The 22,050-nt window shown below is 27.9% G+C and overlaps 1 protein-coding gene across 1 annotated transcript; it reads left to right on the forward strand.

Annotated features, from left to right (window-relative positions):
* The first annotated feature begins 7,045 nt into the window (after window positions 1–7,045).
* Window positions 7,046–17,765, forward strand: LOC111285023 (linoleate 13S-lipoxygenase 2-1, chloroplastic-like). Its single transcript, XM_022874231.2, has 9 exons — window positions 7,046–7,407; window positions 7,529–7,797; window positions 10,242–10,479; window positions 14,954–15,274; window positions 15,514–15,599; window positions 15,791–15,901; window positions 15,985–16,286; window positions 16,376–16,642; window positions 16,730–17,765. The coding sequence occupies exons 1-9, from the start codon at window positions 7,071–7,073 to the stop codon at window positions 17,487–17,489; spliced, it is 2,691 nt and encodes an 896-aa protein (XP_022729966.2). The 5' UTR covers window positions 7,046–7,070; the 3' UTR covers window positions 17,490–17,765.
* Window positions 17,766–22,050: the final 4,285 nt, after the last annotated feature.

Consider the following 22,050-nt stretch of genomic DNA (forward strand, 5'->3'; position numbering starts at 1 on the left):
CATAGAGCAATAAAAATCTATTCTCTCAATAACTCGAAGCCATTCTTCTATGAGATCCATCTTCTTTTGGGCACTTAAATTTTTTAGTGCTTTAAATAAACTTTCTTTCAATTTTTGTAGCTTTTCAGGATCGTTAGGGATTTGAATTAGATCATATTTATCCCAAAAATAATGTATCCTTGGGACTATCCTTGTGCAATTGCTGAAGGTATTCCAAGATGATAGTTTACCCCAAAAAGTGGGTCTTGTTGTGATTGTGTTCTTTAGGATACTTAGATTTGATGTGAACTAAGCCCAGCAAAATGTGAGGAATCTTCAATTCTTTGATCACGGGCTTCTTCCACTTCTACATTCAAAATTTTCAATATTCGCATTATCTAAGCCAAGTATCCTCTTATTTCATCTTGAGCTTTCTCAAATTTCTCAATTTGGTTATTTTGTTCTTGCTATATAGGTGTTAGATAAGTGGCAATTAGATTTTTTTTAAACTTTTAACGATCAAGCCCTTGAACCATTATTGCCATAATTAAAAATTAGGATGATGGGTAGCTACAAATTTATGCAAACAAAAAAGATTTATATGAATGAATGGAAAGATGCATACGTTGAATGTTATCAAATAAAAAAGCTTTTTAAAATTGAAAATCATCTTGACAATAAGAATCTCTAAATAACATTCCTAAACAATCCTAAAATCTATTGCTTGGTCCTATATTTCAACTTCAAAATCATGGTACTTTCATTTATAGGTTTTTCAACTAACACAATTAGGCAATAAACTTTCAATAATCTCATTCCTCAAACTTAACCAGTCAGTTTTGATTAAACCCTACATTTTATTTTTGAAAGCAACGTAATTTTTTGTTGAATGGCTTGTATTCCCATAATGATAATCACACTAAGCATAAGCATCATACCACTTAGGATAATGAGGTTTTAATGGTTTTAAAGGAAATAGTGCAATCATATGGTGTTTAAAGAGTTACAGGAATAGTTTAGTGTAAGTTATGGAGATTGGATCAATAATGGCTCTCTCTTTCCTTTTACTCAAGGATTTTTTAAGTTGAGTAGTTATTTGTCTCACTATTATGGGCCTTGAAATAGAATTAAATGTATTTGTTGGATGATTTATTGGGAAACTTAGCTGTTGGATAGGTTGATAAGTGCCAGGGTTTTGGGATGCACTGCTCATAACTGGGAAATAGTATGGGTTGGGTTGATTTGTGGGGGTTAAATGGAAGCAGGTTTTGTTTAGGCTACCAAAAAGGATTGCTGAGGGATAACAGATAAGGATGTAGATTTAGGTTTGAACCAATTTGTGGAGTCTGGACAAAGTTAGAAAAACTTATCTTTTTTACTTCTTTTTCTAATTTGGTCTTTTCTTAAGCCATTGATACATTGGTAGCATCAATATTGTGAGAAGCTTTTTGGTTATGATCGAGTGTTTGTTTGATGCATAAACAAATTGGGTGTGATAAGGCTTTTTAAAAATGGGCCGTTTCAAGCATTTCCACCAATTTGGTAAGTCTTATTTTTATTTTTTATATGCCGTGACCAAATTCCTCTTGGTTGAGTTCTAAGGCTCGTATTCATGCTTCCAATTGATCTCCCATGACTTTTAAACTCCTAACCCAAAAAAAAAGCAAATGATTTCCATATTATGCAATGACATGATGAATGAATGATAATGATCTATGAAAAAGTGAAATGCATGAAATGAATGAAAATAGATGAACAAATAATCAAACAAATAAATAAATGCAAACCTATTGATGTTAACATGATTTATGCAAAAAAGGAGTAACAAACAAGAATAAAGTTAGCATACAATATAAATAATGAAAAAGACAAAACAAGTTAGTGCACAATTTATGTAAAACAAAAAGGTATGCAACCTAAATTTGGATTATTCTTATATAAAGGAAGAACATGGCTCTATCTTAAAGTTTGACTCCTAAAGTTCACTATATGCAGGCTATCATTCATGTTAGACTAATAAGGCATTCTGATCCTCGATCCTCACCTATAGTAAGCTTCAAACGGAAAAGATTTAATTTGAATAGGAGTATTTCACTAACCATTAAGAGGTTAACACTTCACGAGAGTATAGGTACTCTACCCCCTCCTAAAAATGATAGAGCCTGGGTCTAGAGTACATGTTATGATATACACGTGCAACATGTGAAGAAACAGATTTTTGAACACATTTCAAACAAATAAACAAATAAGAAAATAATCAGGCAAATAAATCCATAAATGAATTAGACTATTCAACCAAGACTTTAGGATTATATATAATTAATTTTTGGTTTGACACTTTTAGGTCCCCAGTATAATTGTCAAACTGTCATAACCTATTGGTTCAAAGACATGACTGTTAGAAATGAAAGTCAAGGAGTCGCCACTAATCTTTTTTTAAAAGTGTAATTGGCCATCAATCTTATCTTTTAGTCTATGAATTTGATATTGGATTCGGGAGTACGATTACATGTAAGAAAAGTTATGGCACTCCCATAATGCTCGTCCAAAAATGGTACCGATTAATCTTATAAGATCCTAAAAATAATCTTGTTTGAATAGTCTTTTACTTAATATTTAATTTTATTTATTATATTTTTATTATTGAAAATTTTTTAGGTTATTCTAACACTTTCGGTATAACTTAAAAAATCTCTTCACCTCAAGAGTTTTTAAAGAAATCACTTATTTTCTTGAATAGACTCCATCATCAAAATTATTTTAATATTTTGAAAGTAGATTATAATTTTTTTATACCGACACTTATGGTATGATTTTAAAAATTTGAAGAAAAATCATCACTTGTGATTCTCTCTTAATTAACCAAAATTTTAATTTACTATGTAATGTTTATTTATTGTAAATTTACTATTAAGGTATAAAAACTTTTTATTCGTTAAATTCTCAAAATATTTCCAGCATTACAAATTATTTACCTAAGAAATTTTAATAAAGTCACCGCCCATGATTTTTATTCTTGTAAAATTTTATTTACTTTGATAATTTAAGTATTTATATTTTATTAATTTTTATTGAAAAGATTTTCAAAAATCTTACTAACACTTTTGGTAGAATTTTGAAAAATATTTTTTTAAGAATCACCACTTGTGATTTTATTACTATATTTATTATTTTTTTCTTTATGTATTTATTTAATTTTTTTCTATTTATTCGTAGTGAATATTATTATTATTATTATTGTTATTATTATTTTAATAAAAAAATTTAAAATATTTTCAACATTTTTGAAATATTTTAGAAATTTTCTTTGTGAGAAAAATCGTCACTTATGATTTCAGTTTTATTAATAATATTTTCTTTTTATTGTTATTTATTTTTTATACTTGAAAATTTTTAAAATATTTTTAACATTTTTAGAATATTTTAAAAAATTTCTTTGTGAATATTTTTAATAAAATTACAACTTGTGACTTTATTATTATTTAATTATTTTATTTATTATTGGTTTTTTAGTATCTTTTTTATATTTTTCTTTATTCTTGTTCATTAACATTTTAATTTTCATTATTTCATTTTATTAATTTTTCAAAATTATTTAAGAGAAAATTAAGATTTCAAATTTTCCTAATTTTTTTTGCAATTAATTTAATTTAATTTAATTTCAATAAAAACTATTTTATACTTTCTACCACTTATTTTATTTTTTTTGTGAAAAATTTATACAAAAATAACAAAAAACTAAAAAATTAAATAATAGAAATGTATAAAAAATTAAAAATAAAAATAAAAATTATAACAAAATATCAAAAATACCCCTGTCAACCCTAAATGGCTCGGTTAATCGGTTCAGCTTATCAATCAGTAAGGGATAAACCAGGTCACCAGTTGGGTCCTCAGATCCTAGTCGGATCTGAGTTTATGCGAGGATCGTCCTAAACAAAATGGCAACGTTTTGTTTTTTTTTTTTTTTTTATATATATAAACCATTTTTTTTCAATTAATTTCATCTTATTTCAGAAAAAAAAAACCCCAAGAAAAAAATATCATCTCCACTTGCCTAGAAAACAACCGGCCACTTCAGCCGTCACGGTTGTGTCGCTGCTACCTCAGTCGCTGGCCATCGACCACCATCGTCGGCGACCGGCCACCGTCGTCGGTGACCAAAAAATTCTCGAAAAAAACACCAAACAGCTCACATTTTCCTCTTCTACTCCAATCTAGGCTTCGTTTTGCAAAAAAATGATTTCAAATGGCCTAGATCGAGGTTGAAGGTTTCAGTCAAAACCCCTTTTTATTTTTCTTTTTTTCTGGTTTTTCCTTCCTGTTGTTGTGTTGCTATTGCTTCTTTTAAGATGAGTGTGTGTTTTTTTTTTTTTAGGTCTAATTGTTATGGGTTTCGGGTGGGAATTTTTGCTTTTTTTTTTGGCTTGCAGTGTTGTATTATTACTTTTTTTTTTGGAATAATGGTGGTAGTGTATCGTGATTGTGGAAATGGAAGTTGGTTGGGTTGACAGTGGGTGATCAGCTGGGTTGTAACGTAGGGGTTGATTTGGTTCAACTGTATGGTGGGTTTTGGATGCTATGGTGGAAACGGGGGAAGGGCAGTAAAGTTTAAGCTTTTTGCTTGAATGGCTTTCTGATGGATTGTGTGTTTCTTTGTTTTAGGCAATGGGTTGTCATGGTGGCAAAAGGAGTTGTGGAGGTTTAGGCAGTGGCTGTTTTTAGCCGAATGTATCGATGATTAGGTAGTGTGTTTTTGTGCCCAAAATGGCCTCTAAGCTGCCCTTTTCCTCATTTTTTAGGCTCAATTTAAAGAACCAATATGGGTGGAAATCCTAAATTTCCTGCGATTTAAAGAAGATTTTTCTCCCTTGAATTGTGCTACTAAGTTAGACAGTGACAGGGTGGGAGATTAGAAAAATTCAATAGCTAAATTCAAGCAATTCAGCTGCTTAAATTTTTTTCAAAGTTTTTTACTTCCTTTTTTTTTTTCTTGTTTTTTATAAACTAATTAATGAAATAATAATAATAATAATATATATGATAATTATACTAAACAAAAAAAAATATCAAAATATTCGAATAGATTTAAATCAGATATACAAATACAATTCAGATCTATTTCGATCAATTTAAACAAAAGTATATGTCTTCGTAAAACTATACAATACATATTATAGCAAATACATTAAAGAACAATAAATATAATATAAAATGCATCTTCTCTTGCTATTCCAAGGCTTTAATATAGAAAGTATAAATTTATACATATTTGCATAAATTAAAAAAAAAAAGAATCAATGTTTCATTTTCACTGTTCTAAAATGTATATTACTTTTCTTGATATTGGCCTAAAATTCAGCAAGTATGAGTCAACTGAATCTTTAATTTTAAATTACAACATAAACATAAAATAAGACTAAAGAAGGTAAATCTAACACATCAAGTTTTGCTTTGTCAGTGTTTGTGTGTCCACGTATTAGCATTAATAGAAGTCTTCATCCCATTCTATTTCCAGGAAAGCAAAATGGCTCTTTTTTAGTGTATAATCTGTTATTTATGTAATAATGATTAAATTAGAGAAAAAACCCTTAATGTTTCGAGCTCTTTCATGCTTTTGAATTCAGAATTTACATACAATTTTAGACTTCACAATTTCATTACTACTTTCGGAAAATTACCAAATGACCCTTTTAAAACGAAAGTGATTATTATAAATAATTTAAGTACAGCATGCATTTTCAAAGTTGTATTTTATAGCATTCAATAATATTTCTGTTTTTTTTATTTTCTTTGTTCTCTTTCTCTCTAAGTTCTTTTTAAGAATTCAATTCATTATAGTTCAAAAATTTATTTTAACATTTTGTTATATTTCATCCATATAAAAATTTAATTGAGTCAAAATAGAATATTAATAGCATGATTTATTACAATAAAATGTGAAGGGATAAAATGATTATTGAATTATAGTTTAAATACATTTTTAACCCTTTAACCTTTAAGAAACAAGTATTGTTTCATTTGTCCCTTTTAATTAGGCTAAAAGTCAAAATTTCCTTTGAATTATAATTTAATAATCATTTAAGCTATTAAAATTTTATTACAATCAATCAAGTTTTTAATTTTTTATTTTCACTCAATTAAACTCTTAAATGAATAAAATTTAGTTATATGATAAAATTTAACCAGTCAATCTCCGAATTACAATTAACTGAATTCTTACAACGAATCTTTAAAAAAAAAAACAAAGAAAATAAAAAATTATTTTATTTAATTTTCATTTATATTAATTACATTATGTGGTAAATTTTTATTTTTTTATGTCACATGAAATTTTATTTAAATTAATAAAAAATTAACAATGTTATTGCTTTTATTTAAATAAAAATTTAATTAAATATAAATAAATATTAAAAAAATTTATTCATTATAATGAAAAAATAAAAATTTAGATGATATTTTAATTATATTTTAAATTTTTATTAGTAACTATTTTAATTAGGTTAAAAGGTTAAAAATACCTTTAAATTATAATTTAATAATCATCTAAACCCTTAATATTTATTACAATCAATTAAATTTTTTATTTTTTTTATTTTCACTCAGTTGAACCTTTAAATTAATGAAATTTTGTTCCATGATAAAATTTAATTAATTAATCTTTAAATTACAATCAATTGAATTTTTACAAGAATTAAAAAAGGAATAAAGAAAATAGGGAAAAAGATTTTATTTTATTTTATTTATATTTATATTAATTAATTATGTGATAAATTTTAATTTTTTTATTGATATCACATAAAATTTTATTTAAATTAATAAAAAATTAATGACATTATTTTTTATTTGAATAAAAATTTAATTAAATGTAAATAAATATTAAAAAAATTTATTCATTATAATAAAAAATAAAAATTTGGATGATATTTTAATTATGTTTCAGATTTTTACCCGTAACCATTTTAATTCCGACCACTCCCACGTGATTACCTGGCAATAAGTCAAATCAAATCATATCTCTTTTTCTCCATCGGTTCTATAAAATCAACTGCTCAGTACCAGAGCTTGCAAATTTCCCGCAAAACAAAACAATGTTGAAGCCAGAAATTTACTGTCACTCCATCAAAACTTTACTCCCACTTCATAAGCCATTTCACCATGGCAGTGGCCGCTCCATGCCTCCTCCTAACTCTTCCCCCACCTTCAACAAAATCAGCAAAGGTGTTCAAGTTAGCTCTGTCTGCAGCAAAATCAAAGCCATTGCAACAGCTACTCAGAAATCTGATCGTGTAAAGGCCACTGTCAATGTTAAAGAAACTGTTAGTGACTTCATCACTCACCTTGGGCTCGAGCGAGGGCTAGATGATTTACAAGATTTGCTCGGTAAATCAATTCTATTGGAGCTTGTCAGCAAGGAGTTGGACCCTAGTAAGTGTATATACATATTTATATTATAGCTTTGTCTACGACCATAATTTGGCATGGTAATTTTGTTTGTAAAAACTGTTGATAAAATATTAAAAAAAATTTTATTACTTAATTTGTTTAGGGACGGGGTTGGAAAAGAAGACGATGAAAGCATTTGCGCACCGGGTGGGCCAGGAGGGTGAGGATATAAAGTACGAAGCAGAGTTTGAAGTTCCAAAGGAATTTGGGGAGGTTGGAGCAGTTTTTGTGGAGAATGATCACCAAACAGAGATGTATATCGATGAAATAGTGATTGATGGCTTCTGCAATGGCCCGGTTAGGGTGAACTGCGGCTCCTGGGTTCACTCCAAATATGAGGATCCTCATAAGAGAGTCTTTTTTGCCAACAAGGTCTGGATTTTCGAGTTCTTTATTTGGACCATTAATTTACACACACTATCATTTTCCAGTTGTGGTAATATTTTCAACTTAACCTTCTAAATGAAATTTATGAAAATATTCACTGATATTTTTAGTATAAATTTTAACCAAAAAAAATGTAAAAATTATTAGGTTATGATACAATGGAAATTAACCCAATTTCCTTTTAATAAATTCCACCACTCTCATCTGAACTCGAGATTTTTTTAGTTAACGTCTCAAATGCTAACCACTAAGATGCCTCCTTTGAGATCCAATTGTTCATTTAACGATTTGTAAAATAATATGTTTTTGAAAAATAACATGTCAAATTCCTAATGCAAATGATATTAGCCCACCTAAAATAATTTTCTCATACATTTGGGATAATGATTAGAAAATTTTCTTTTCTTTTATAAAAAGTAAATTTACAAATAAAAATTGTTGTATCAATCAAATAACTTCTTAATATATGCATATCACATAATACTTTCTTTAAAAAAAATAATAAAACTAATATAAAGTAGGACTCAATTTACATATACTGGTATTTGAACCTAGCTAGCTTGAGCGTAAAAGTTTTTGAATCCTCCTTTTTACCATTGATATATACAAGGCATTGGCTGCTAGTCATTCTTATTAAAAATGAAAAAAAAAAAAAGCGATTTTAAAATGTAGGAAACAAAATTAAAAAAAAAAAAAAACGCGTTAAAACATAAGATAATTTCTCATGGTTTTTTAGAAGGGGAGCTAGGAAGGGTACTGCTCCTGCCCCTTTATTGTTGCTTATTTATGCGATAACTGATGTACGAGTTTCTTTCTCCTTGATGATGGGTAGTCCAACGTCTAGTATTACAAATGGACTCCCAAGGCTAATGAATGTCAAGACCATAGGCCTAACTAGGTAGCAACATGGGTAGACTTGGTGGCATGACTATGATCCAGTATTGGGCCTGATCTTAATGGGTTGGTACACTCAGCTTGCTTATGACATGAGTCCTCCTAAACATTAAGTCCAGCATGTCTCGTCACCCAATAATATTATGGGTTGTCTGTCTCGATCAGGCAGGTAATAGAATGGGCTTATCAACCCAAAATTTTTTTTTTTCATATATAATTTTTTTCTTTAATTGTTAGTTTTTTTCTTATGGTATTTATTATTTTAGTGTCATAAGTATGAATAAAGAGTAAAAATGAAAAAAAAAAAATTAAACACATGATTTACGAGGTTTGACTTAAAATGTATACGATCATGAGAAAAGGGAAATTTATTTTACTATAAATAAATAAATTTTACAAACACTAATTAGTCCAAAACAAGATAAATTTTTCAAGTACAAATAAGAGTTGACATTTATCATGGGTCATTATTTCCTTCCAAAAATATATGTTCTTCTTGTGAGTAACATTGGCCTTCAATCAATTTTGAAAAGAATACACATTTCAAGTGTTGCTAGTGCTGGCCAAGAACTCTTTAACTAAAAAGTATCAATGAGTCTATCATACAAAAAAAAAAAATGGAACAATTACTTTTACTCGTTAGTCAATTTAAAAAATAAAAAATAAAAACTGTGATGAGTGGAGATCAAATTAAAACAAAAGAAAAGGAAAAATATGAGTTGTACCGTATGAACATGCCATGTATTATTTCGTGACCCATCATGGGTCATGCCGTGTTAGGACATGAGCCGAAAAACTTGACCTAGTCTAGCGCTATGATTGTGCCAAGCATGAAAATGGGTCGTGTCAACACCGTCCATGATGGGTTGGGTCACGTCGCACCATGGACTACTGTTTATTTTGTCATTTTTAGGTCTTATTTTATGTTAAAAAATTAAAACAAGGGAAAATGGAATAGTTATATGCCTTTATGCTTATAAAACATAGAGGAAGGAATTGTTTGAAAAATATATATATTCCATTATGTTACTTTTGGTGGATTTTAAATTTAATATAAATTATGTGATTTAAAAAAGATATAGTGATGTAATTATGGTTTTCATGATTAATCAAGGTATAGCTTCAAATTTTTAAAAAAAAATCTCAGAATAAATTAATTCTAATAATTTATGAGTTTGATTTACTTTTATGTTAGATACGTCCAATTAATTACATATGGTTTATTGATTTTTTTTTTTTGTCAAAGACGGAACACATCACTTGTTAAAATTATGAAAGTATTTTTATTATTTTAGTGATTATAAAATAACTTGAGGAAAGATAAGTTTTGCATAAATAGATTGAGAATTATCCAGAAAACAAAAAGCTTGACAAGGGAAGTCAAAATTGAAATGTGGTATATTAATCATGTTGAGTCATCTGAAAATGAATAGAAACACAGTCAAAGGGGGATGATATACAGCTATATATATATATTTGTTGTTACAATTAAATGGAATAATAATAATAATAATGTGTGGTTATGGGTGGAGCAGTCGTATTTGCCATCGGAGACACCAAAGGGATTGAAGAGGCTAAGAGAGGAGGAACTCCGGAGTTTGCGAGGAAATGGCAAGGGAGAGCGCAAACGTTTCGAAAGGATATATGATTATGACGTTTACAATGATCTTGGCGACCCTGATCACAATCCCCACCTTAGAAGACCCGTATTGGGTGGTAAAGTTTTCCCTTACCCTAGACGCTGTAGAACTGGGAGGCCACCATGTGAATCAGGTATATATATATATATATCGCACATACATGCCTAACTTCAAAAGATTTAACAATATATGATCCAGAAATGCAATAGATAGTTTTTTTTTTAATTTAAAATTTGAAGAAATAATATTTATATTCATATTTTGAATAGATTTTCTTAAAACTAAATAAAATAATTTAAACAAAGCAGATAGAAATGCCTGATCATTCATGTCTGTCTGAGGATTTTTAGAACGCAAACATACGAAAACACCTTTTGGTAATTGCCCTTTTTATTTAGTTTGGTGTTACAGGGCCACGGCTTTCCCAACTCTTAGACTTTGTATTGAATCTGAATTTGCTCTGAATTTTGATAGATTTGTTGGCTGGTTCTTTTGGCACCTTTCTTTTCTGTTTGTTTATGTTGTTTGCATGCGCAGGCACTTACTTTATTTTGGGTCCATAATATTTAAAAAATAAAAAATAAAAACCTTTTCGATAAAAAGTCTAATAAGAAGAATTCTAAATCTCCATGAAACAAATTTTATACTTAATTGTTAATAATGTAATCAAACTAATCAACCTAATTGTAATTCAGAAAAAGGAATAAATATTATACAACCTTTAAAAAAAGACAATGAATCTTACTCAAATTTATCACCATGTTAATTGAGAATTCTAAATTTATTATTATTATTTTTGTTGTTGTTGTTATAACGTATAAATCTGTAAGCCTAAAACTAGATACAATTTGAAAAGTCGTCACTAATCTTTTATTAAGATGTGATTGATTACCTAAGTCAATCTATCATCTTAAAAATGCTCTAAGCTTAATTAAGGATCTTTAAAAGAATAAGTTTTTGTTTGCATTTTAGAACTAAATTCAGGAGTTCGACTATATGTAGTGAAGGTTATAACACCTCTACACCTATCATTTAATTTTAAATTATCCTAACAATCATCTTGGTTCTAAGGGTCTTTATTTTAATGTTTAAATATTAAAAATAACTTTTAAGATTTCTCCATTAATCTGGTAAAATCTTTAAAAATAGTTTCACCCAAAAAATATTTAAAAATCTTATTTGTTTTCTTAAAGAGGTTCCATCGTCGAAAAAAGATTTAATCGATTTTTATTGTTAAATATTTGTTTTATTGAAAATATATATAATTTGTTCACCATTTAGGCCAAAATTAGAAATATTTTCTCACTTACAAATCTCTTAAATAATCATCAATTAACGATTACTAAGAATTTCATCTTCAGAATTTATTGTTTATTTTATAAGTTTTATTTCTAAATTTTTACTATTTGGATCTAATTTAGAAATATCTTATAAGTTTCATTTTTAAATTTTTCACCTTTTGAACCAAATTTAGAAATATCTTTCCTAAAATTTAGTTTCCATTTATTCATCATTTATCCTTTAAAAAAGAAAATAATATGACAATTATTTTTTAAAATCTTATCTAAATCCTTCTACTATTTTGGTTGAATTTAAAAAAAAAAAAAACATTTTAGCTATAAATCTCTTATAAGTTTAGCCATTTGTGATTTTTCTTAAGATTTCTAACTTGGATAATTGTCAAATATTTTCACACCAATTTTTAAGTTATTTTTAATTTTTATTTGGAAAAGAATACAATTACTTTTATTGAAATTTCATCTAAATTATTCTACTATTTTATTAAAATTTAGATAAATTCCTCACCTAAAATTTTTTTAAAAAATTTAACATTTGAAATTTTTAAGAGTCTCATCATTGGATAATTATTATTCACTCTTAAAATTTTATTAAAGTTTTATTTTATATTTTATTTTAGAATTATTTCTTCTAGTTTTTCCAAAAAATTTAATCATTCAAGAATATTTTAAAAATAAATAAATAAATAAACAAAACAATAAATAAATAAAAATGAAAAGAAAATACCAAAAAAAAGTTGGCTTGACTAGTTGGATTGTTGCTTGGCTGTAGGCACAGAAACCAGTTGGAATGGTTCAAGGTACGGCTTGAGTATTGGTTAGGCTTGGTTGGGACAGAGGAAAATGGAAACGGGTTGTGTGTTGCGGGTCATGTTGACATGCTGATTTTTTCGGGTCAATGAGTGGATCCTGAAGAATTATTATGTTCAAAACGTCGTGGTTTCACTTTGATTAAAAGCTAAATTTTCCTTGTTCTTTTTTTTTTTTTCCAATTTTCAGCTCTTCACTCTATCTCTACCTTTCACCCCTCCTAAAAAAAAAAACTTTCTTCTCTTTTTTAGTTTTGAAAAATGCCGATGAATGTTCACCATTTTTTGGAGAAAACAAGTCAATACTTGGGGAAACTATCAAAAGTTGGTCGAAAATTGCAAAAAGTTAGCCAAAAATTGCAAAAACTTGCCAGAAAATCGAAATTTTCAGAAAAAAAAAATTCTTCAAAATTTCCCAAAAAAACCCTCCAAAAATACTAATCAAACTCCTTGAATCTTTCTAATTTTGAAATCAAATTAAACCTAACCCTTTCAAATCTAAGTTCAAAAAATAATTTCTTAAACCCCTTTCTACCAAAAAGAATTTATTGCTTTTTTTCAAATCTCTTTTTTTTTTCTATACAACTTTGATTGCTCTATGTGCTCTATGTTCACTCTTGATTATTATGTTTACTATTGATTAGACCAAGCAGTTCATGTCACCATCTCATATAAAATATTATATTCGTATCATGTTTTACATGAAAATCATATGTCATAATTCATATCGACATGAAAACATAAAATATAATTTTTTTTATTTTATTAAACTTATTTATAATTTTTTTAAAATTTTAAGTCGTGTTATCTTCGTATTTTTTATTCGTATTGTGTCATCGTGTCATATTTCAAATTATCAAGTTAATATTGATTCTCATTTGTTATGTTAATTATAGGGTTTTTATAAGGGATAATCCAAACTTGATCAATATTTCAATTAATTTTGGATTTTTCAAAAAACTTTGAATTTTATCTTCAAGGAAAACCCTCCATGAATTATCACTTCAACCTAAACTCATGACCGGCCAATAGTTTTAATTTTTTAATTATCTTTTCTTTTTTTTTCTTTTTTTAATTATTTTTTTAATTTTTTTAACCTAATCAGATAAAATGAAATATTTCAAGTTAAATAAATAAATAAACAATTAGAGATAAATAAATAGAAAAAATTAGATAAAGAAAAAAATTAATAAAAAATAAATAAATAGATAAATAATCAAATAAGTTATATATAAGTGGATAAAAATAAAGATAAAAATCATAAAATAGAAAACATAAAAACCTAAAAAATATAAAATATAAAATATAAAATATTTTAGATAATTGGGCTTGAATTTTTTTGCACTCGACTAATTTGGCCCAATTGAATTGCGCTCAATTGATTGGGTTCGAATAGGGTGTATACAATTATTATTATTATTTTGTATTGCTTCGCTCTATTTTATTCTTGATGCAACCATTTAACCCTCGAAATGTGCATGTTGAATTTTTTTTTATATTTTTCCTATTAAATAGTTTTTTAACGATTATAAATTATAATGTTAAAGTATAAAATCATTTATAAATTTTTCACAAATATAAAATGTATATAAAAATTTATTGGTACAGTGTTTTGTTTTAGAAAAGAATCCAATGATTTCTATTTCGATGTCATTTTTGGAATTATCTTTAATTGGAATTTGAAATAACATAAACTTTTTACATTTTTTCATAATAAAAAATTTTAGAAAAATTAAATTCTTAACAAAATATTTTTGTTATCCAAATGATGGTATAATTGTACAAAATATTAAGATAGAATGGCAACATTGTACAAAAAAAAAAAAAAAAAGTAAAATGAATCTAGAGCTCTCAAATAGAGTGGTAAATTTGATATTTGTTTGTAGAACTAAAAGTTATGAGCATAAAAATACGTAAAAGGATATTGTACGAAATGAAAGAAAGTTTTTATGAATGCTAGAACAATGTAATAGCAATTGAATTTTTTTTAATTATATTTTCATCAATATGAAAATTTTTATTTTGACTAAAAAAGAAAGAAAGAAATAAAGAAGCTATTTGGCATAATAATAAGTTATCAAGTGTTAACATGTATTACTTGAAAAGTTATATGCAACATTTGAGGAGGTAAAATATTAAGTATAATACTCGATTACATTTAAAATTGATCAAAATAAAATTATAAATATAAAACTAGAAGTGTTAATTGTTAACCACTCATTAAATTTACCATACAATAGGGACGGCGATCATAAATTTTAGTGGAGCGTCCAAAATAATATTTTTTTCCCTCTATTTAGGTGTGAAATATTAAGACTTTTTACTTGTAAGGTGAAAAAGTGAGATAATGAAAATGGACGAATGAAAAAATAAAAGAAAATGGTTTTTATTATTGTTTTTCTTTTGTTGAAATCTGAAGGTTTAACATTCAGCTGTAAGCTATTATATATCATCAAATTATTCCGACTGAGTTGGACTTGAATTCTCTTTGTCACTGCAGATCCATTATTGGAGAAAAGAAATGGTCACTTCTACGTGCCTAGAGATGAATGCTTCTCAGAGATAAAGCAGCTAACATTTTCGGCAAAGACTGTATGCTCATTGATGCATTGCTTGATACCCACTGTTGAGAACACAATTGTCGACCATAATATGGGATTTCCGCACATCGCCGCCGTGGACTCACTTTTCAGCGAAGGACTTAACTTGCCTCCCCTCAAGGAACAAGGAATTTGGAACACTGTCCTCCCTAGGCTTTTCAAGGCCATCACTGAGGGAAGTGCAGATGTCCTGCGGTTTCAGGCCCCTGATACCATGACTAGTGAGCACTTTCAGTCTTTCAATGATTTGCACTCGCATATGCACAAATACACATTTATATCTGCGAAACGTAGTTCAATTAGTCAAAGCGGGTATGATCTAAAATTTAGGCTTGTTGCTACATATAAAACATGTGCTAAGAAACGTACACATGAGCATTTGGATAGATGGTTGGTGTATTCTCCTAACTAAAAAAAATGAGTACACGTGGTTATATATTTGTTGTTTTTGTCTTTCCAGGAGACAAATTCTTTTGGTTTAGGGATGAGGAGTTTGCCCGGCAAGCACTTGCTGGTCTAAATCCACTTAGCATTCGGCTAGTTACGGTATGAGATGCAGACACTATATGTAACACGCTTCCTTCATACAAACATACTCGTCAATTAAAGCATATCTTGCACAAGAATATCACCTAACATTTGCTCTATAATGCAACTGATTAGAACAGGACTTGAATACAAAATTCTTGCAGTTTGCTCTTCCTTTCAATTTTTAAGAAATGCATAAATTCTTGCAGGAATGGCCATTGAAGAGCAAACTGGATCCTAAGATCTACGGTCCAGCACAGTCAGCAATCACCACAGAAATGATTGAGCAAGAAATTGGAGGTGTCATGATCGTCGAGCAGGTGCCATGCACAAGGTTCATTATTAGACAATCATATCTCATGAATTAATTTGTGTATCAATTTTCACTTTTGGTTTTGTGCAGGCTATAAAACAGAAAAAATTGTTCATTCTAGATTACCATGACATATATTTACCCTATGTCAAGAAAGTCAGAGAGCTTAAAGGCACAACATTTTATGGATCAAGAACACTATTTTTCTTAAACTCTAATAACACATTGAGGCCACTAGCCATCGAGTTGATACGGCCACCAATGGATGGAAAACCACAGTGGAAAGAAGTGTATGCACCTTCTTGGGATTCCACGGCCTGTTGGCTCTGGCGGCTTGCCAAAGCTCATGTACTTGCTCATGATGCAGGCTATCATCAACTTGTTAGTCATTGGTAAGTATATTACTTTTTTTTTTCTTCTTCTTTTTGCACGGGGACTCTTTTCATGGCACTGACTTGGGAGCCCTTTGATGTGTTTGCAGGTTGAGGACTCATTGTGTCACTGAGCCTTATATTATTGCAACCAACCGGCAACTCAGCGTGATGCACCCAATATATAGGCTGTTACATCCTCATTTCCGGTACACAATTGAGATCAACGCATTAGCTCGAGAATCACTGATCAATGCTGATGGGATCATCGAAAACTCATTCTCGCCTGGCAAGTACTCAATGGAGCTTTGTGCTGTTGCCTATGACTTGGAATGGAGATTTGATCATCAAGCTCTGCCTGCAGATTTAATTAGCAGGTAATCTAGTTGCAAATTTAGGTACCCAAATGCCTAAAAATTCTTCCCAAATGTTCATTTATCTTTTATTCACTTTGTTGATGCTAGAGGGATGGCCGAAGAGGATCCAAATGCTCCTCATGGTCTAAGACTAACCATCAACGACTACCCTTTTGCAAATGATGGTCTACTTATATGGGATGCCCTCAAACAATGGGTTTCTAAGTATGTCAATCATTACTATCCAAATGCAAGTCTTGTGGAGTCAGATGAAGAGCTTCAAGAATGGTGGACAGAAATTCGTACAGTTGGTCATGGTGACAAAAAGGATGAACCATGGTGGCCTACTCTCAAAATCCCACAAGACCTAATTGATATCATAACAACTATAATTTGGGTTGCTTCAGGTCATCATGCAGCAGTGAACTTTGGACAATATGCGTATGCAGGATACTTTCCTAATAAGCCTACCATTGCTAGAACCCAGATGCCCACTGAGGACTCCTCCGATAAAGAATGGAAATCCTTTTTGAAAAATCCAGAAGCTGTGCTTCTTCAATGCTTCCCTTCTCGAATGCAAGCGACAAAAGTGATGGCTGTTTTGGATGTGCTGTCGAATCATTCACCGGATGAGGAGTACTTGGGAGAAGAAATGGAGCCATCATGGGGTGAAGATCCAATCATAAAAGCAGCATTTGAAAAACTTAATGGGAGATTGAAGGAGATTGAAGGGATCATTGATGAAAGAAATAGAAACAGCAGTCTCAAAAACAGAAGTGGAACTGGGATTATACCATATGAGCTTCTGAAGCCATTTTCTGAGCCCGGTGTTACAGGAAAGGGAGTTCCATACAGCATATCAATATGAAATTAATGTGGGCGGTGAGAATCTCATTGATCTTATGTTAAGAGAACATAAAATTAATGGATAAGATAGTAGATGTAATGAAATTTCCGAATGTATTGACCTGTTATTGTTTTTGACTTTGGTAATTAAAGTTGGACACTTTTATTCCGGATGATTGAGATTTCAATTGTCCAAAATTAGCAGGAATGACTTGCTATATGATACAAGTGAGATAAAAGATTCGGAGCCTTTCACCAGGATAAGTAATTTATCTGGCTAAAAGCGAGGTTTTACACTATAATCAGTGTGGATTAATTCATTTTTCATTTTTCTCACAGTGAGTTGATCAGAGACCAAAATTTCATAAAACGTCCAGATAAAGTCTTGGAGTCACTTTTTATCTTAAGAAACAACCGGTAATCAAGTTTATCCAGAATAAGAATATATTATATGTGATTCTAACTTCGCAATGTAATCCAGCTAATTGCTTAACTCATCCTATAATTACTATTGTAAATATTGACTAATAAGTATATAGTTGTTTAATTACCAATTCTGACATCGTTTATTTAATTTTTTTCTTTTTTGGCAACCATGATCACAATGGTTATCTCATATTCTTGCTTGCACTTGCACATGATCAGCTAGAAATACAAATGAACAAAACAATTGTAGTTAGCAGGGATAAATATTTTGTATAGTTCCTGAATTTTATTAAAATATGTCTATAGCTATGTGAACTAAAAAAATGTCTAATCAAGTATTTAAAATTGCAATCCATCTATTAAGTTATCCCAACCCTTAACATAATTAAAAAAAAAAAAACGTATGGTAATCAATCAATAAAAATTTTACTCATGTTTAAAATTATACACATGGATGACACGTGATTATCATTGTCGTATGTCATATTTAAAATAAACAAAAAAATCAAAATTTTTTGAGAAATTCTCAAATTTTTTTAAAAAATTTCCAAAAACTTTTATTTTTTATTTTCTTTTTTATAAAAAAAATAAAATTTATTTTTAAAAAATATATAACAATTTTTTTTATAAATACTAAATCATAATTAAAAAACATATATTTTTTTGTAAAATTTTTACTCTTTTCACAATTTTTAAAATTTTATTATTTAAAAAAAATAAATAAATATATATTTTAAAAAATAATTTTCCAAAAATAAAAAATAAAATTAATTTTTTTCTTTTTCTTCCTTTTATTCCTTTCTTTTTTAAGTCTCTCTCTTCTTCTACCCCCATTCACCTTCAGTTGAATCTAGCCATTATATGATTATATTTAGAGATCCTAGACCGAATTCGGATCTTGACTTATTCAAGCCATTTCATCATTTTCAGAGGCCCTTTGGCTATTTTGATGTCGAACCTAGTCTCAAGTGGCCAAACCAAATTTTATAATGGTTGGATCCAATCAAAGTACCAGAGGATAAAGGAAATTGAGGAGAGAAACAAATAATAATAATAATAATAATAATCAGGGATGGATCTATAATGGGGATAATGGGGCAGTGGGGGCAGCTAATCCTACAATTCTTTAAAAATTATTATGATAATCCTTAAAAATATTTAATTCTTTTATAATTTGTTCCTAGTAAATATGAAAATAATATAAAATATATATATGATATTTTTATAAATATTTGAAAAAAAAACTATAATTGTAATATAAATGATTTATTTTACAAAAATAATAAGTCACATGTATAAATATAAATAAAATAAACATTTATAAATAATTTTTAATTCAAGACCATCATTTCATTTAAAAAACAATAAAAATCACATAAAAAATGATCTTTTTACTTCACCTATAATTTTTTTTCTTTGATCAAATAAAAAAAATTACAGTAGATAGAGAACAGAAGTAGAGAAATAATAAAAAGATAAGAAAAAGCCAATAAACCAAATAAACAAATTAAGGAATGAACATTTTTTCCTTCCATCAATATATTTAAGTAATTACATATTTTGGATGTTCTTTGTATTTCTTATCATTTGTTTATATGATAGAATATTTGTTTAATATTTAAATTTTTTTATATTGGTAAAATAGTTTAATTTAGGGTTTAATTTATTTATATTTATATTTATATTTGTATTATAAATGCATTAAGATCGAAGAATATTATACTTTCTTAGATTGATCAATGAAATAATTTAATTTTTATGAAATTATTTTTTATTTATAAAATTTTGTTATTTAATTAAAATTCAAAATACATGATAAAATGTACAAGTTGATTTTGTTTACATAATAACATTTCAATATCTAATATAAACTACAACATTTTCTTCTTATTTCTTAGAAATTATATAAACTAAATTATCTAATTTAATCAGTTGTAAAAAAATATTTTATTAAGAGAAAATCAATTTTGAAAGAATCATCCAAAATATATAATATTGACACACAACAATTTACAAAATAAGTTCATATTTAATTAGATCTAGATAATTTTTATCGAATTCAAAATTATTAAAAAATATTTTAAACTATAATCTCAATAAAAGAGATAGCGTTTAAAAAGTTTATTTTCACACTAAGAAAGCATAAAAAATAATTATAATGTGTTATCTTTGTATATAAACAAAATAAGTTTTTATTCATTTAAGTTAATTTATAATTATATATTTATATATTTAATATTATCTATATTAGTTACCCCCACCAAACATAAATCCTGAATCCGTCCCAAATAATAATATTTTTTATTTTTTTATTTTAATTATGACACATTATAACTATGTTATTACTATATGATAGTCTAGTATTATTTGTCATAACGTATAGATCCATGGACCTATCACTAGACATGGGTTAAAAAAGTCACCACAAATATTTTTTATTTAGGTGTGATTGGTCACCTGATTGAATTTGATCTATAAAACCAGATTTTAGATTCGAAAGTGCGATTACATGTGAGAAAGATTATAGCACCCTTACAACGTTCATCCCAAAATGGTACTAGTTTGATTCTAAATTACCCAAGCTTTTAAAAATGTTTATGCTTTTATCAAAATATTAAATATTAAAAATTAGTCTTAAAATTGTCCCAATAGCTTGGTAGCAATTCAAGATAATTCTCTCACTTCATGAATATTCATGGAGACTAGGGTCCACTTTACAGAGGCTCCGTCATCAGATTTATTAATTTATTTTATCTAAAAAAAATTAGTAAAGTCTCCTAATAGTTTGATAGGACTTACTTTTAAGTAGACGTCTTAATATTTTGGTAAGACTTTGTTATAAAAATATTTGTAAAAAATTTTGAGAATTTCATTAAGTCTCCTAATAGTTTGATAGAATTTAATTTGAAGCAATCATCTAATAGTTTAGAAAATAAAAATTATTATTTTTGTTTATTATTTATTTATTTTTATTATAAAAAAATTATTCATGGAATTTCTCAATAGTTTGGTGGATTTTATTTTAAAAATTAAATCCATAGAAATTCTCAAATAGTTTGGTAGAATTCATGAATTTATTATGTAAGGATTTTATTTGAAAAAGATTTTTTGTATTATTATTTTTATTAAACTTATTTGAAAAAGTTTTTTTTATTTTTTTATTTTTTGAAAAGATTTTTTAAAATAAAAATCAAATCAAAAATAAAATAAAAATGAAAAAAAAAAACCTATGATCAAGTCGGGTTAGAGTGCAGGTCAACGCGTGGGTTGACAAGTTAAGGTATAAATCCTATGTTGCTAAAATGACACCATTTTGAGGTTAGCATATAAGCCAAGTCCCAACGTTTTTTCTCAAAACCCTCTCACTCTCTCTTTAGATTGACAAACTCTAACTTCTCTCTAGAATTTCCAAGAAACCCATCAGAAAATTTAATCGAAAACTAAAAATCTCACTGGTTTCAAGAAAAGTCACTAGAAAATTCAATTAGAAATTAGAAAACCCATCGATTTTTGAAAAACTGGTTAGAATGTAATCGAAAAATTCAACTAGTCGTTGAAAAATTCATCAAAAAATTCATGTTCTTCCCAAAAACCTAGATTTCTTTAAAAAAAGCCCAAAAATCCTAAAATTTTTTTTGATTCCACAAAATTTGCCCAAATTTCTTCAAAAATTCCTAGAAAACTAAATTTAAGCCCAGAAACCTTAATCTAAACCTAAAATTTTCCATTGAACCTAGAATTTCCAAAATTAAAGTCCAAGAAGCCCCGATTACCCAAAAATTTTCCAGAACACCAATTCTCCCAAAAAATCAGCTGTTTCCCAAATCCATTCCTTGTGTGTGTTTTTTGTGATGTTAGTGCAATTTATAGGCAGTCTTAAAACAAATTTAAAAAACGGATAAAATCTAATCCCATGATCATAATCAATCACTGGTTTGAATCCTCATATTGAATTCTGCCCGAACCCTAAATTAAGTCTAAGTTCCTTGTTGATTTTGTGGGTTGAATTTGTAACCTCGATTATGCAATAAATCCTTTGACTAAGTTGAATCCCTTTTATCAGACTTCAATTTCCTAAATTCACGCCGGATTCGAAACAAGAAAGGAAAAAAAAAAGAACATAAAATAATAATAATAATAATTATTATTATTATTAT

Source organism: Durio zibethinus, chromosome 6, assembly GCF_047325235.1.
Source record: "Durio zibethinus cultivar Kanyao isolate XHJ-2024 chromosome 6, ASM4732523v1, whole genome shotgun sequence".
NCBI classification, from domain to species: Eukaryota; Viridiplantae; Streptophyta; class Magnoliopsida; order Malvales; family Malvaceae; genus Durio; species Durio zibethinus.